Below are 18,346 nucleotides of genomic sequence, written 5' to 3'. Positions count from 1 at the left end.
AAGTTAAAGATCAATAAAACGATGCTAAGAGAAGCACATCCAAAGGAGGACAGAGAAAAGTAGAGGGCACTTCATCCATGTTATCCACAGTGTGTTTAATATTAATATCAATTATCACAACAAAACAAAAATAAAATAAAATTGTTTTGGGTTTTTTTTGTCAAATTGTGTGGATAATGAGGAGAATTTGTACAAAAAGTGTGTGTTATATGTTATGTATTTTGAATTATATTGATATTTTTAAAGGATGTAAACGTCACGAAAGTGAAACTAAGAAAATCCACTTTGTTTTTGCTCTGACCTAACGTGTTTTGAAAATGTTTCGTAACCAGCAAGAGTTGTAATACCTCAATGCACAGATGAACATGTTATCTTTCAACTTTCAGTTTAAATGTTAAAATCACAAAATGTGATTCACTGTCCTTTAAGTCAGAATGAAATGTCTGAACTGTATAAATGTATTGCAACAACACCAGAACTAACTTCCTTTATTGTACTAGAACATTTTAGGTAATCCTATGTCTGTCAAAACAAGAATAGAAACAACAGGAACAGAAAGGTCGGAACAGCAAATCTTTATAATTTTCTTTGCGCTTTAATTTGCTTAACCATTAATGGTCGTGTATACTTCATTTTTGTAGTTTGACAAGGGAGTTGCTTATTTTTCTTTCTTTTTTTTGCCAAAATATCTAGTGCAAATACATATCCAATAAAGCTACATGATCACACCCAGCCTCATAAAAGGGCCAATGTAAAGTCAAATACTGGAGCATGTTAATAAATTCATTCATTTTACCATGAGGTTGCATCACAAAGGCACACAAATTCCTAAGTAGTTATCTGAATCTGCACGCTGATCACTTCCTGAATCTTTCATGGTAGACTCTACATTTTATTATGTAAATACTAGTTATTAATATCCCCATAGATAGTGACACACTGAGCTGTTACTAGGACTGCTTGTTACTTCATGATTACCATTACTAAGCACTTCTGTGTCTGCTTAAGTAAGGGGAGACAGGATTAGACATCACTGTTAATGGAAATGTGCTTTGTAATACTTCTCACTGCAGCTAAGTTGCTTCTTTCTTCTTCTACTTTCTTTATAAAATTTTAAATGGTTTGGCCCCTCCTCCACTATGTAACTTTGTGTACACTCGCTCAGTAAGTTCCATTAGGTCCTCCAGAATATCCTCTATACAAGATTGTACCGTACCATTGTGTTGCACTGCATTTGGGCAGTCAGCTTTCTCTGTGAAAGCCACAACTCAGTGGAATGCCCTACCTGATGATATGAAGAACCTCAATACATCAATCAATACATTTAAGGCCAAATTAAAAAATCTAAGACCAATCAGCTGTGTGACCACTGAGTCTAAACTTTATCTATGGTTTTCTCATTAGCGCAGGTAGTCTTGCTTTTAATTTGACAGTTTACATTATTAATTTCTAATTGACATTGTGGGAGTATGTGATTTGCTGTGTGTAGCTTGTATTCTGTATTTTGTATGGTGTGTTCTGTGTGTTTTTTGCTTTGTACTGTTTGTTGTTGTGCTGTTGTTTGTTTTGATTGTGGGGGACTGCGGATGCAATTTAGCTTTGAGCTAACTCCGGTGCAGTGCATCTTTTATGCTTGAAACTGCACACTGTACCAATCAATAAATAAATACAATCTTAATGCTGATAGATATAAAATGAATTTATACTCTGTTCTACTATTTGAAAGGTTTATTTAAAGAATCTATAAAGAGTGTGTGTGTATGTGTGTGTGACAGACAGTAGACTATACATTCACAAATAAGAAAATACTTTCCATAATATGGAACAAGACCATTCTCCCAGTCTCCCAGTCTCCCAGATAAGGAAATTTGAGTCCAAAAGTTACTTGAATGAGTACAGTACATAAAATAAATGAGAAAATGACCTTGTCCTTGTCCTTTTTGTAGAAGGAACATAAAGGGAAAACATCAGGTCTAAAATTGTGAATTGATTAATTACAGGGATATTATTTTTGTAAAACTGTAATATGCATTTCTTTAACTTTATTGGGGACAAAAAAATCTGTTCAATTTAGTCCAGACATTCCTGCTAAATGTCAGAAAACTGACATTTTTCAATGACTTACTTTTCAATGATGAAAGAAATTTGGATACTGACTCTAAATAGAAGTAAGAACACTTCTGATATGAGAATTATAACGAATCTTCCTCAATATCCTTTCAACTACGCCACAGTGAGGGATTACTCTTGAGAAGGGTCATATAATAACGACATCAGCTGGCATTTTAGTGCCCAGTGCCAAGCATTGCCATACACAGGTTGCATGCAGTGGCTATGACTACAGTGGGAGCTTGGCCCTGCTGAAATAATTGATTTTTGTTCCTTCTCATATGTATATTTTAGTTATATTCTTAGTTAGTTTTTTGTACCAATATTGCAGTGGGTATTGTATATACAGAAGGGTGACAAATTAAAGGAAAAACCATGGTTTGGGTCCACTTGTCCCCTTAGAGGGAAGGGTCACTTCATATCAATACAAAGTTGTTCTGAGTCACCACCTTTATCCTATGATGACACATTTCTATCCTGATGGAGTGGTCTCTTCCGGCATGACAATGCCCAAATATGTTGCTGTATTTCCAAGATATCCAGGTGCAGCTCACAGAAACTATTGTAATTAATTAGCATCTTTGATAGCTAAATAACATTGGATTGACTCTATCAGCTCTTAAATTAGCCGTTGTTGTAGCACACAGATTCAGTCATAGTTTAAGCCAGTAATTTCAAAGTGAACACTTAACATTAATATGAAATCTTTATTCATTAATGATAAAATGATTCATAAACACAATCAATATGAGCACAGATTATGGATGTGTCACATTTTCCAATCTCAATACTGATGATGTTCAAAAGCCTCTTTGTTTTGTTCTCATCAAATGAACACCAACAATGTTTGCATGTAAGGGGGGGTGAGACACAATGCGTTTTTTGTGATTTGGTTGAAGTAACTCTTCATCTGTCATCAGTGTACATTATATTGGTTTATTTAAAACTCATACAGAGAAACAAAGTTTTCCAATCTCAACTTTTATTACAAACCAAAAATTAATTTACATCTATGAAGAAAGACCAGTGTAAAGTGTGAGTGAGCCATCAGTTTGTGCCTGTGCTTGTCTTGCTTCCATTGGTCTGTGTGTACAGTATGTGTTGAAACTGGCTGGATGTGTGTCTGACTGTGTCTAATAGCTCTTGGTGGTCTCGTATGTCTCAGGGAAAGGAAGGCTGACGTGTCCACTTCCAGCCACTAGAGGCAGGATTCCAGCGTTGGGAACAACATTCCATGACAGTGTCAGAGTGATGTTTTTATTGGCCCTGGAGATGACACAGACATGACAGTCAGGACAGTTGCATACAGCTAATTACTTAGATGTAACATTCAACTCATGCTGACAAGGACCTCAGATTTGATAATTATATTCACTATTCAAAAATGGGATTTTTTGTCACAAGGGAAAAGCCTCTGAAGCAGCATTTGGAGCGTCAGACTCTTACTCAGACCCTTCCATAATGTTTAGGTATTTGATCCTTCAGGTGAAGTAAGTGTTGTCTTAAGGCAACATTATTATTACATTATTGCGGCAAAACAGCTTGTGCACATGCCTCCTCCATTATTGTGTAGGTAATGTCTTGTCTCACATGCAAAATACAATTCAAGGAAGAAAATACATTCCAGGTCATTTCAGGTCTTATTTTGAAACTAACTCTCAGATTAACTCTGACTCCAGAGCCATTCAAACCATCGCAGTAACCACCGTAAAAAAAATATAAGGTGACACCCCCCCCACCCCCCCCTTGCAATACCTGTTTTTAGAAAAATACTTTCTGAATATAACTTTCATCATAGCCTGTTTGTATTTGGATTATCATCAGTGATGGTATTTGGCAGCTTGACATAATTCTGTTTCTGCAGCAAAGACATCGGAAGACGCTTTGGACTCATTTTCACTCGTCATTAATTTATTTCCTCCATGGCAGAAAAACACGTTGCACAAGCCTTCTGAAACTCCTGCAGGTTAAACTCGACTAACAAAACACTTTTAGGGCTGACTGACTACACACTCACTATAAACAGACTTTAAGACACTTGCTAGCCTAGCAACATCAAGGCTAGAAACAACCCATAACGCAACACTCCATGTAGGAGCTGGTTGTACACCGGTACTTTATCCATTCGAAAGGAATATCTGATTTTGTGAACAGGTAATTGTCTAGACCCCGAATATGAGACTACCCCACTTTTTAAGATGCATTTCCAGGAAAAAAACCTGTCTTAAAATTATGAGCGCCACTGCTAAAATTTCACACGATCATTAATATCAACGAGCTACCAATGATTTTCACTCACACATTTTGCGAGCACACCCTGCGTTATTGTTGAATTGTTTTGAGTCATCCTACCTCTCTTCATTCTTCAAAGGACATCTATGTGAAGAGTAGCGTAGCTCCGTTAAGGAAGAGGGCAGTGCGTAATATGTGTGAACATAGTGTAGAGCGAGCGAGCAGCAGAAAAATGATGGTGATGTGAGCAGAGCGGAGGAAAAGGTCAGCAGTAAGTTAGTTGTCAGTCTGACAGTAAATGTACTGTAAAGGCTGCAGTGTGTCAGTTAATAAATGCTGCAGCTCCTCATGACAAAGAAAACACTCATCTATCGAAGGGGGTTAGCCCCGAAGTTATCAACAATGCCTTAGCCTAACCTGACCAGGCTTACCTTTAAGGTGGACCAGCAATTCTCATTTTAGTGTCAATCTCAGCCTCTCTTTAACAGAGAACGGAGAAATGTCTGACTGATGAGTGTCTTGAGTTTTTCATAAGCCTCTATTGTCTAAATGTCTTTCTTTATTCCAGTGTTGTCATTAAGAGGTCAACTTTGCAGCAGGAATATTTGTCGGCTTTCAGCAGACACATTGTTCTTCATGTCAAGCCTGTGTGTGTGTATTTGTGTCTAACCTGAGTCCATTTCCATCATCAAAGAAGAAGTATTTGGACTTCATGTCTCTGAGGTTCAGTTTGGTGTTTTCACCTCGAAGGACAATCTTATCCCACAGCACTACCTGGTTCAGAGACTGACACACGCACACACGCACACACAAACACACAAACACACATTATATTAATTTCATTTGATGACTTCATCTATCAGGTATTGTGCCCCTGATCTACAGAGAAACTGTGAATGAGACAGTTCATTTAATGTATTTTTTCCCTGGCCAAATGTTCACAGAAAATAATATTTCTCACAAACTTAACATACAGTGTATTGTTTTACTTTAACGTATTGCATACATGAAGGAAAAATCAAAATACACATGAGACCATTTTAAAACAGTTAACCAATCCAAGAAATGCTCTGTGGATCACATTACAGTTAAAAGTCATTTCTGAGGCAGAAGTGGTATTTTGTCTTCCTTTGAAGAAACGCTAGCCCTTGGTTTTTAAATACTAATATGAATCCGTGTAACAGAAAACCTGTGTTTTCAGGTCTCTAAATTATGTTTCTTTATGAAATATTGCATTTGTCTATACATTGTGATTCTGGATTAGAGATGTACCGATATGGAATTTCAGGGCCGATAACCAATAATTATCTGTTTGTTGTGGCCAATACAGATAATGTAATTAGGCTATTACAAATTCAGAAAGCATTTGTAATATAAGTGTATAAGGATGACAATAAATATATATTTTTAGAATGACAAGTCTATTCTTCTAATACAGCACAAATGTTTACAGTACTCACCATCCTCAAAATTAAAAAATACATTTTGACAACCATAATTTATCTTTTAAATATGTAGACTAATTAACAACAGACATATCTCTTTTTCAGATACTTAGCTAATGAGATTTAATTAGTATTCCCTTTGAGCTAATTTGTAACAGTTCGCTAGAAGTATATCAAGCTCGGTATGGCTGTAAAATACACCGGCTGTGGATAAGAGGGGACAGTGAGTTGACTGCTGGGAGGGCCATTGCAGATGTTGCATTTCTTCATGTTTATGTTCTGCTTGTTGTTTGATAAGTTATCTTCCTTACTGGTTGATTGAGCTCTGATCTTGTTACGCCAGCGAACATTCACTGTTGACTAAAGTAAAGTATAACCTGAAGTCTGTTTCATTCTCTCTGCTTTCTCTCCAGAAACGGGTTTTGAGTAGCACCCTTAGTCCACAGCCAAGGCATAATTATCGGACATAATTATCAGCTGAAATTTCATTATCGGAAAAATAACAATTGAATTTTCTTCTCATCAGCCAACATTTTATCGGCCACTAATATATCCCTATTCTGGATATATCCAAAGACAGGTGGACAAAAACTGACCACACTTCCTGATAAAAAGCCAATAAAATGCCTGTATATTTGTTAGGGCTGGGTGATAAAAAAAAATCAAAGCTTGATTTTTTTCAAACTTGAGGTCAATTCACGATTTTAATCAATTTTTGTTTGCCTGCAACATAGAAGGCTTGAAACAGTTTTTTAAGACAGTTGAGCAAGAACAATAAAAGACCTGCACCACCTGCAGGGCTATAAAATACAGGTTATCCCCACAGCTATTGCCTGTCAGTACTAGATGCTTCAACTAAATAGATCACATCCAGTTTAATAATCAGTTTCAGCACAGATAGAGCAGAAAGGTCAGCTCACTAATAATCTGCTGCTGTTTGTGTTCCTTTACAAGACATCAGCCTGATGTCTTCAGACTGCTGCTAGCTAGTGTCAGCTACCCAGCAGATAGAGACAAACTGTACAAAACAGAATCTGAAAACTGTTCAGTTGACTCCCAGCATTTCAACTCTGGTAACCAGAGAGGAAACCGAGAGCAAAGATCAGTGTGCAAAGTCATTGTCAGTCGATCTTTCTCGTAGATGTGGCCGTTAAATTCACTCTGAGTTCTCCACCTGACAGTCATGACAGTCATGTAAACTGCAGCAGATGAACATGTAGTATAATCACGTTACGTTACTTTTGGACTAAAAATGACCTTTTTGTGCATATTGTAATAACTCAATTTTACAATTTAGACACATCGTGCAAAAACAAAAATATAGATACCAACCAGCCCTAATATCAGTCTAACCTTAGTGTGCAAGTGGGTGTGTGTGTTTGCTGAATACGGCTTACATTGCTCTTTGTGGCGTACTCAGCAGATAGATAGAGAAACAGCTGTTTAACATTCCAGTCAAAAATTGGTTGCAAATGTAAGAAAAGTTAAGGAACAATGAGAGTACAGACATTACCCTGCAGGTAGTCATCACACAAGGACCATGCCACTACAACAGGACATAAATTGTATAACTCTTATTATACAACACAAAGATGGGCCTATTTCTTAGGACCTTCAGTGGAAAGTAAAAAGTAAATACAATAAAAACTGCTCACAATGGAGGCAGAAAGCTCAGAAACATACGGTGGATTAAGAAAGTATTAGACCCCTTCACTTTTTGCACATTTTGTGTTGTAAATTTAATTCTAAATGGATAAAATTGCCATTGTTGTCCATCAACACTCCATAACCCATAATGTTTTTATGTTAAACATTTTCAGTCTGTCCCTCTTGTAGATGTGACCATTAAATTCACTGCGAAATAGCCAGAGACAGCTTGCCACCTGGAGTCACAAAAGTCCTGTAAACTGCAGCAGGTGCTTTTGTAGTGTAATTTATCACATCAGTTTACGGGTCTGTCATGACTTAAAGCAGCTAATGAAGCAGCTATTGTCTGTTACTTCTTGAATAAAAATTACCTTTTGTGCATACCTTAACAACTTGAATTTTCTAAATCTAGACATTTAACATTACAAAAATTCAAATTAATCGAATTAATACGATATATAGTGCAGAGCCCAACTTCTTCCTCATGCTCTCACAGTTAAATGCTGTTTGGCAAACTCCAAGCAGGCTGTCATGTCCCTCTTACTCAAGAGTGGCTTCTATCTGGCCACTCTGCCATAAAGGTCTGATTGATGGAATTCTGCTGTGATAGTCATCCTTCCAGCAGGTTCTTCCATCTCTGCAGAGGACTTCTGAAAACCCGGTAAAGGGTGACCGTTGGGTTCTTGGTCACCTCCCTGTACAAGGCCCTTCTTGCCTGGTTATTCAGTTAGGCTGGACAGCCAACTCTAAGAAGAGTCCTGGTGGCTCCAAACTTCTTCCATTTTTGAGGCCACTGTGCTCCTGGTAACACTCAAAGCTCTAGAAATTGTTTCATATCCTTGCCCTGATTTATGCCTCGCTACAGTTATATCGCAGGTGTGTGGGGGTGTGGGGGTGTTTGTGCTCTAGAATGTAACCACTGTGAAACAATCAGAAAATAAAGTTTTATTAAACTGATTCAATGGCCTTCTCGCTACTTAATTCACTGTCTAGCTGGCTTGACCACAGCTGCTCTCGCTCACACTCTCTCTCTCTCTCTTTTTCTCTTGTCTTTTTTAAAATGAGTCGGGAAGCCGTCAGCAAATCTCTCTAATATTTTCACATAACCCTGTAAATAATCAGAAAGTTTGAGGGTTCAGAAACAAGACAAGTAATGTTAAATGTAAAATGAAGAAGAAATACTTTTCTTCTTCCCTAGTTCTAGGTTAGCAATCAAATTTAAGCAAATTTGTGGCATTGACAAACTTAACTTTGTACAAAAGGTCAGATTTCCTTGACTTGCACGCCTTCAATTGAAGCATGCGGTCAGATGACACTCAGGTGGATTTGATCTACTCATCAGAGGCTCATTCAAGTAACTTAACTTGCAGCCCATGTTCACCTGTTTATAAATATGGCTTTAAAATATAAATACAGATAAATATATAAATAAATATGGTTCCTTCTAAACTTTTTCTTTATCAACTTCTACTTTTATTTATATGGCATATTCAATTATTTTCATTTATTGAAGCGTCACAGTTAAGGAAGGCTGTGTTGAGTTAAATTGCCTATTCTTTGTTGTTTTTACATAAACATAACATAATATAAATTTACCATAAATGTACTTTGGCCACTAAATTTTAGGGGCTTAGTGACCCGTGGAGCCAGTGCTTAAAAAATTAGCATCTATCCCTGAAGTCTCCTGTTATTTAGTCATTTAAAAGCTTTTAATTTGAAGCAATAAAGCAGGAAATGTTGAGTTTGCATCAGCAGTAACTGAACACAACTCTGCTCTGGCTGGATCCCTAGCAGGCTTCCGGAAAGCTGGCCAATCAGAACAGAGTGGGCTCATCGGGAGGGGGGGCTATAAAAAGACAGGAGCTGAGACTGCCTGTTAAGAGACAGAGACTGAAATGAGGGGCTGGATAAAGGACCAGTATAAGATAAATAGGTTGAGTCATGGGTTTTATGAACTGTGAATTATGCAAAGCTACTCTAGTGGAGTCCAGAAATAAAAATATAGAGCTGAAAATGAGCATTATAGGTCCCTTTTAGTTACAGCTCGATGCTATTAGCGGTAAATGGAAAAATATTGTATGTTTTTGTAATTTGGTTAAACTGGCCCTTTAAATTAAACAAATTGTTAACACTACTTACACCCAACCATACTCATGAACTGAGATGAGCTCACTGCTGAACATGACAATATGGCAGTAAGCAGACTCAGGATTAGAACCTGGCAAACCAGTGCTTTACTTGTAGGGGTGCACAATTCAGAAAATCTCACGATTCAATTTGATTCAAATTCTTGGGATCACGATTCAATTCACAATTGATTTGCGATTCAAAATCTATTCGAGTCTTGATTCATAATCAGTTCTCAATTCATTCATAGATTTGATTCTAGATTGATGTTTTGAGTTACTCTTTCCATTTGACTGTGGTAGACACTTTTATAGGTCTCAATGAAAAAAAAAATCACACTAAATCAAATGTAAACATTTACAATATCAACCCTGAGTAAGATTTATTTTCTTTTAGTCCACTCAGTCGATAGGAAACCAAGGCAGCCCTGAGACAAAGGGTAAAATGAATACTTCACACAAAAATAAAAATGATTACGAAGATAAACTGCTAAGTGCAAAACTACAAATAATAACTTAAATTCATACTTCAAATAACAGCGAGAAAGTTGAACCAGAATCAACTTTTGGAGCAACACAACCTGTAACACTGTACAACCCTGCCATGATGGAAGACAAAAACTTTACTAGGAAGAGGGGAGGACATTTCTCTTCGTTTAATAACGTTAAAAGTAAAGTTAGGCTTTGCTGACGGCTTCCCGACTCATTTTAAAAAAGACGAGAGAGAGAGAGAGAGAGAGAGAGAGAGAGAGAGAGAGAGAGAGAGAGAGAGAGAGAGAGAGAGAGAGAAGCAGTGGTCCTACAAGCTAGAGAGTGGATGAGGAAAACGTTATTTTCTGATTGTTTCACAGTGGTTACAAATAAATATGCCCACAACAGCAGAACCCTGCAGAGGTGCACTGCAACACCTGATAATCTTGCCTTCATTGCCAATGAGGCAGGTTGTATTTGTTTTTCTGTGAAGTACTCCATCACTTGCGGTCTCTCCATGACACACAATTCACTTCCTTCTTGCCCCCCGAGTTGGGTCCGGGCAGAAACCACCGTGGCGTCATTGCGCCATCTATGCGATTTAGCGAGCTAACTCATGTCAGGAAAACAACGTCATGGCAAGACTGAAAATTGTAAATCGATTCTTGGAATTTCTGAATCGATTCTGAATCTGCAAAGATAGAATCGCGATTCTTATGTGAATCCTTTTTTTTGCGCACCCCTATTTACTTCATCCCTAAAAACTAGACATGAAGATATACAGTACAACTTTTTGAAACGGACAGATTACACTGGCTGCTGGCAGAAGGTAAAAGTGGGATTTCAACACAGAAAAACATTGTTCCTACATGTACAGTGCACTACAGTGCATCAATGTTTGAGAAGCAGTACTGTAAAGGATATCAGCTGAGAGGTCAAAGGTGATAAAACCCAGATCACTGCGCTCTCTGGGTCCTGTGAAGTCATCGACATTCTTCCTGTTGAACAGAGAGGAGAGAAATAAACAGAGGAAGACAGACAACATGTACATCTCAAGTCTCTGATATATCCTCACTATAACCAAATCGAAGTTCGAAGTTGTTCTGGTCCACCATTTTGAAGGCCATCGACACTGCAAATTCCTGAGCATCAAGTTTGATATGAGTTACATAATTTCCATTTTCCCTGAAACACCTAATAATTTTTTTTTTTTTTTTAATTTTCAGTGTTCAAAAGACTCTATTCACTTTCTGGGTTATTAAATAATGAATTCATAATCAGAATATCAATAAATACAGACTCAAATAATAAATAAATAATATGAATGCATTCTGTTTGTAGAAATGGTTCATATGCCTCTGAGCAGGACACAATACACAGAATAAATACAGAATGCAGGTTTTTATTCATGTGCAGGTGTTTGTCAAACAGCTGATCAAACTGATTTGATACATCAAAACATCCCTGCAGTTTCATATCAGAGTGGAGACAGATTACAGATTAAATTTAAGTGTATCACTCCCAAGTTTTATGTTTTATTTGTTTTCTGATTCATCATCTAGTTAAAAAAAATCTGTTAATTGTCGGTCTGATCAACAAAAGAACCATAAACAACTTTCTTCATTTATTAGAGAGATGTTTCTTTTCATGATGCTATTTCCCCCATTAAACTGTTTCTTGCTGAAAGACTATTCCTGACTTTAATTTTATCCATAATAACAGTTAAACACATATATATATATTTTACATTATATTTTACATCATTTATCGTCATTTCCATTCAGTCACATGTGAGGCTGAAAATTCCTGAGCGTGAATCCAGTGTTCAAAAGACATCCTGATCATAGAGAGGAGGGCAGGTGCCTGCTGACCTCCGCAGGGCGGGATCTCTTACACTGGACTTAATGTATTTCTTTTTTTTTTTCATGCTAATCTGTAATTGGCCATGACACGTAAAATGACGCTCCAAGGGAGGCTGTCCTCCCTTACCAATCAACAACCAGAGTGCAATATTGACAAGTTGGTCCAATGATAATTTCCAGATTTCATCTTCAATTCTCTCCACTGTAAGGCAGAGTAGCAGCAGTAGATAGCTCCTTGTGTTAGCCAATGCAACAACTGGCTTGTTGTAGCAGCCTGAAGGACTCTTTATACATCCATGGAAGAACTGTTAAGGACTGTTGTTAAGCTAATGGGAGAAATTATCTGGACTGCCGAGGAGGCTGGAGAGAGAAGCAACCGGAGAAACAACCACGAGAGTTAGCTTGTTTGCCATTGTTGCTAATGATATCAGACTGGTTAAGCAGCAGCCATAAAGTTCTGTTATATAGAACTGTTATATGCTATATATATATATTCTGCTACATATAACATACAAGATGACCAACAGTCACAAATGGACGTTATGACATGAATACTTCATCTCCATGATAGAAAGAAGAAGACATCAGCTAACGTGAGTCAGATACAGCGTCTTTCTCTCTGTCTCTTTGGTCGCTAATTTCATCTCTGATGGGTAAATGTCTCTGTAGCTGTTGTGTGAATTTATCTCTGTAACAAGAATGCAGCAGATATATATATATATATAATGTATTGTGGGTAACGTTAGTTTGCTTGTTGAAGTTACAGTGAGATGTCTGGACTCACTCATTCATTCGTTTTTAATTAATTGGTTGTTCAGTCACCTGTTGTATGATTAGTGAATGAGTGCAGGAGGTCTGGCTGCTTGCTTCTGACAGTTTCTTTAGTTTGTTTTTAAGCTGAGCCGTATATTGGTAATTGGTAATAAGCTTAAAGTAACTAAAATGACAAGTGTTAACTAGTGGTGTAACTGATTGTAGTTGATCCGTGATCCGTATGGATCGCCCCCCACGGTTCGGCAGGCATATGAACTGCGGATTAATTGCAAAATTTAATGTCTCATTTAAGACAAAGTAAACAAACTGCTGTAAGTACAAGTCATGGGCAGACAGAGTGTCGCTAACGTTAACAGGGATTTTGAAGAGCAACAATCAAACCAGCATCTAACAGTCCGATGTGACATTTGAGTTATGTTTACCTGCTGTTTGATGTGCTGCAGCTGAGCAGCATATTAGTTATCTAGCTGCTAACTGATGTTAGCGGTGAATGTTGGTTATCATCAAGTTTTGATGATGTGGACAGAGGCTGTTTCATTCACTGTTTAAAAGAGGAAGGTTTCATGCCTCATATTGCAATCACTGAGCATTGAATATTTTATATATTTTATTTTATTTTATTTAAACATTGGACATCTTAAATGTTGATTTCATTTCAGAGTTCCTTGCTGTTTCTGGCTGTAAATGTGTTACAGAATAAATGGAAAACAAAGTTTTATTTTTCTCCCCCCTTTTTTTCTCTGATCCTAATAATGATCTGATCCGTGACTCAAATCTGTGATACGATCCGAACTGTGAGTTTTGTGTTCATGTTAACACCCCTAGTGTTAACATGTTAGCTTTGTAGACTATATTTTGTATATCGTACATATAGATAAGAGTGTGTAGGTCATGTATTTGATACATGCATTAATACTTTCTGATGTGAACCTACACTTTTAGATCTGTGAATGTTTTTAGTGTCCAGTCTTTCTAGTATTCAGCACTGATCTGAACCTGTATCACATTATAAGCTTTGTGCTACTTTATATATTTCTGTATACTAAGAAAATACATAGGAAACACATGTAAATCATGTGATATGTTGTCTGTTTTTGATGAGAACATAAATTTGTTGTCACAATAGAACAATACTATAAATTTGAATTTCACTTTGTTAGTAAAATGACACATTTGAACCACTCCATGGCTAAAATGAGCACTTCTTTGTTTAGAGACGATATGTATATGCCAAATGTCTTTAAAGAAGCAGCCTTTTCAAGCAAATTGTTTTTTTGGCATATAAAATTGCCCCCCACCCCTCCGATTTCATCAGGTGGGACAATGATATAGTTTGATGCGATTTGTTGTAAGATTCCATGTTGGTTTTCCTCCTGTCCTCCCCAATTTTTTGAGTCACCAGCCGCTACTGATTTATATACATGTAGTTTATTTGATAACATGAATTACCTTGTAATTTTGAAGCTACCTGTATATAACCTGTTATATTTTATTTTACTTTTTTATTGATTACTGTTGAGATTACGTGAATGGTCTGTTGTCAAAACCATACTTGAGAAAATTACTAAATTTGCTTTGCAAAATAATGCATTTGTTACAAAAAGAGAGTATTTAATTTTGCTGAGTATAATTCTCTGCTACAAAAAGCATTTCATTGAACCAAATCAGCCAAACCTCAAATGCCTTACTGTATTTTTATACACGGTTATCACCTAAGCACTAACGTTTCTCTCATCTCATCTTTGATCTGCTCATTTGCATTATTGCCTAAACATTCAAGCATTAGTAATGATACGTAACTAAAATACAGTACTCACAGATACATATTCTACTTGTAAAGTATTTAATGTTGACAGCTGTTATAAATAATGCTTGAAAAATAAATCTTACAGCATGACTTTAGAGACGTGGATGTCCACAGGAACTCTTCTGTCTTTGAACGCTGTTGTGATGAAACAGCCGAAAGTTAAGGCCGCCATGACGCTCAGAGAGAAGGCGAACAAAGAGTTAGCTCTCGACAGAACCGTATTCATCTTTAAATAGCAGTTACCAGACCAGTAATAACAATAATACTAGTAAATCAATAAGACGTATATCGCACACGATGTGCGCGATAGCTAGCTCTAGTCAATGTACAAAAAGGAAACGTCAAGTTTTGTTAACGAAGACGTACTTCCCGTAAGGCGTTTCAAAATATAATCAATGTGTGTGCGAGATAGTTGGGTAAAAAGGAGGAAGTTGAATTATATAAAGACACACTATTTTAAATGTGACTTTTAGTCGAATACATTAAGAAAAACCAAGTGAGGGTCAATATCTCTGCAACTAATGTCGGCTATATGATTGACAAAAACGTTCTGAAGCACCTACTTTAGACAGGCAGCTCGAAAGAGTCTGCTGCCATGACAAAATAAATTTAACTCGAAGCAGATATGGCAGTTCCTACTCGTCTGCGTAGGCTAAGTGGATTTGCTTCCGTTTTGTGTCAACGTTAACTTGACGCACCAGAAAATAGGAAATACGTTCAAATGCGAGCGCTGAGTAAGCGGAAGAAGTAAAGGTTTTTTTCAATAACTTTATTCCTAACAAAGAATATGTTATGTACAGGAAATTGCACACACACACATTATAATATATAATGTATGGATTACAAAGTTCACACACACACACACACACACACACACACACACACATATATATATAGAGAGAGAGAGTCAGAGCTCGAGTCCATACCTTCTTCATTCACCTGTGAATGTTGATATCGCTCAGATATTAACATTTTATGTGAACTCTATATATATGTATGTGTGTGTGTGTGTGTGTGTGTGTGTGTGTGTGTGTGTATATATGTGTATGTATCTGTATACACACACACATATATGTACACACACACACACACACACACACATATGTATATATATATATAGAGAGAGAGAGAGACAGAGAGAGAGAGAGAGAGTGTGTATATATATAGAATTTAAAAATTCCCCCTTTGCACCTGGGGTCCTGTCTGGTGTGGTAGATCCCCGCTTCTATTGATCTTGTACTAAGTGCCTGTTCTTGTACTGCCATGATAAGTGCTTCTGTGCTGTCCTTCAGTCCAGCCTTTTCCAACTACTGGTAGGATTTCTTGATATCAGCCACTTCTTCTATCTGTTGGTGGTACATGCCTTGTAGGGGCTTGTCCCACCATGATGGCTCCTCCTCCTCCTCTGCATCATCGGGTTTCTGCTGCCTGAGGTATTCACTTAGCAGTTCATCTTTGGGGGCCATCTTCCTGATGTATTCCTGGATCTTGGTTGTGTCGTCCTGGACAATGGCTCTGACACTCACCAGTCCTCGGCCTTCCTCGTTCTGCTTAGTGTACAGTCTCAGGGTGCTGGACTTGGGATGAATCCCTCCATGCATTGTGAGGAGCTTCCTTGTCTTGATATCCGTGGCCTCTATCTCCTCCTTTGGCCAGCTTATTATACCAGCGGGGTATCTGATGACTGGTAGGGCATATGTGTTGATGGCTTGTATCTTGTTCTTCCCATTCAACCGACTTTTGAGGACCTGCCTTACTCTGTGTAGGTATTTGGCTGTGGCTGACTGCATTGCGGCCTCCTCATGGTTCCCATTTGCCTGCGGGATCCCAAGGTATTTGTAGCTGTCCTGAACATCTGCAATGCTGCCTTCTGGTAGTTCAACCCCCTTGGTTCTGATCATCTTCCCTCTCTTCGATACCGTCCGACCACACTTATCTAGTCCGAATGACATCCCAATGTCGTTGCTGTAGATCCTGGCGATGTGGATCAGTGAGTCGATGTCTTGCTCATTCCTGGCATACAGCTTGATGTCATCCATGTAGAGGAGGTGACTGATGGTTTTCCACTTTGGAACTGGTATCTGTAGCCACTCTTTGAGATGATCTGGCTGAGGGGGTTCAGGCCTATGCAGAACAGCAGTGGGAATAGTGCATCACCTTCGTATATGCTGCACTTGATGGTAACTTGTGCAATTGGCTTTGAGTTGGCCTCCAGAGTTGTTTTCCACAGCCCCATTGAGTTCTTGATGAGCAATGTCTGGGCAGAGTTCTAACAAATCTAGGTACACAAGGTATTAACCAACACAGTCTTTTTGCTGCTCTTTGGTTACACGACAACAAAAGAAGGAAAGGCAAAAAGAATTAAAGCTGCAAGCAGCATTGGTCGGGACCTTGCACTCTGGCCCTTTTACTTTTAAAGTCTTTTCTTGCTTCTCCATTGATTTTATAATGAGTGTGTATTTCGGAATGTTTCACAGCACTGAGGGAGTGCCATCACCAGGAGCAGTTGGAGAGGAGGATTTTAGAGTATGCTTCTTGTGAAATCTTATCAAAAATCCCATGACTTCGGCCAAATCTTACATTAAAAATCATATTTTAGTAGGAAATTTCATGGCGAATCCATTGATTCAGGTTTGAAAGTGGTCAGACTTATAGTTTAGACGTCAGAAGCCTCTGTTTGACACAAAGTTTATGCCTCCCCATTGTTTTATATTGTAAGGGTGATGTGGCACTGCAACTTTGGGGGCTTATAAAATCCAAACCATTTGAGTTATTACAAAGTTTTTAACAACTTTTTTTCAGCATAGTGTCATAAGTCATCTATTAAAGTTTGAAGCCAATACCATTAACGCCCTCAGATAGTGTTTGTTCAAGGGCCAAAATTGGGGCAAAGTCTTATTTTGAAAGGCTAATTGAGGACTTCCTGTTGGCTTTAGGTCAGGGGTGTCAGTGTATGATTTGTAGGTCTTGATGAGACAAGTAATTGAGCTTTGGTTTGATGTCTCTACGACATTCCTACAGGCCATGGCAGCCATTTTAGTTACATAGGTGGCGCTAGAGAGCACATTTTGGTCAAATTTAGGTCTGAAGTAGCGCAATAATAAAGAAAGAAAGAAAAAAAGAAAAAAACAAAAACAAACAAACACACGATAAACAATAGGGTCCTTGCCCTCAGGCGAGGACTATGTTTTACAGTAGTCCTCTGCCTTTTTGGCTCAGTCCCTTAAAAAGAAAGTTGGTTAGGTTAATAGGCTCACTCCTGAAAGAAGTTGGAGTTAGCCAATAGAATGGCTCAGACTGGTGTGCAAAGTGTGGCTGTGGAGGTTGCATCACAGTGATAGTAGCCGATCTAAGGATTTAGTCTAACTTACCTACTCACCTATGTTACACCTGAGCTCACATTTCTGACACAGTATCTAAAGCATGCAAAGGTTATAGGGAAAGCAAACTACAAATTGACAGTGGTTATGGTGACGAATGGAGTGGTAGTAAGTATTAGTGCATGCTGAGATTGTGGGTACAGTACACTACGCTTAACTGGAGGGGACACTACCACAGTGAGTCCACCCCCTTCAATGTGGAGGTTGCTCCACCCATTCAGGGAGTAGAAATGGCTGAAAGAGCTCGGTCAGGGGGTGGGTTTGGTCATCACCCTTGTGGTTTTGTTTCCCACCCCGCCGGCAAGGTGGTCAGCGTCTGCGAGGTCCTGCTCTGCTGTCCATCTTGACGTGAGGCATCTTGTTGCCTTCCAGCGCTAGGTTGGCATCTCCTGAGGTGTGGATCCACAGAACTCTGATGTCATCTTCCTGCCCTCTAGCAGGGTGCATGAGGTGAGGTAGGTCACCCAGGTAGCGTTTGATTCCCTGGAGATAG

The 18,346-nt window shown here is 38.2% G+C and overlaps 1 protein-coding gene across 1 annotated transcript; it reads right to left on the bottom strand.

Annotated features, from left to right (window-relative positions):
• Nucleotides 1-2,802: 2,802 nt before the first annotated feature.
• Nucleotides 2,803-14,829, bottom strand: spcs3 (signal peptidase complex subunit 3). Its single transcript, XM_042434282.1, has 5 exons — nucleotides 14,557-14,829; nucleotides 10,955-11,028; nucleotides 7,184-7,260; nucleotides 5,012-5,127; nucleotides 2,803-3,375 (listed from the first exon to the last, which is right to left on the bottom strand). Exons 1-5 carry the CDS (start codon nucleotides 14,697-14,699, stop codon nucleotides 3,243-3,245), a joined length of 543 nt encoding a protein of 180 aa, XP_042290216.1. The 5' UTR covers nucleotides 14,700-14,829; the 3' UTR covers nucleotides 2,803-3,242.
• Between the last annotated feature and the right edge of the window lie 3,517 nt (nucleotides 14,830-18,346).

The sequence above is a fragment of the Thunnus maccoyii genome, chromosome 2 (assembly GCF_910596095.1).
Source record: "Thunnus maccoyii chromosome 2, fThuMac1.1, whole genome shotgun sequence".
Taxonomy (NCBI): Eukaryota; Metazoa; Chordata; class Actinopteri; order Scombriformes; family Scombridae; genus Thunnus; species Thunnus maccoyii.
Note: the sequence above shows the minus strand (reverse complement) of the source record. Positions and strands in the feature narration are given on the sequence as shown.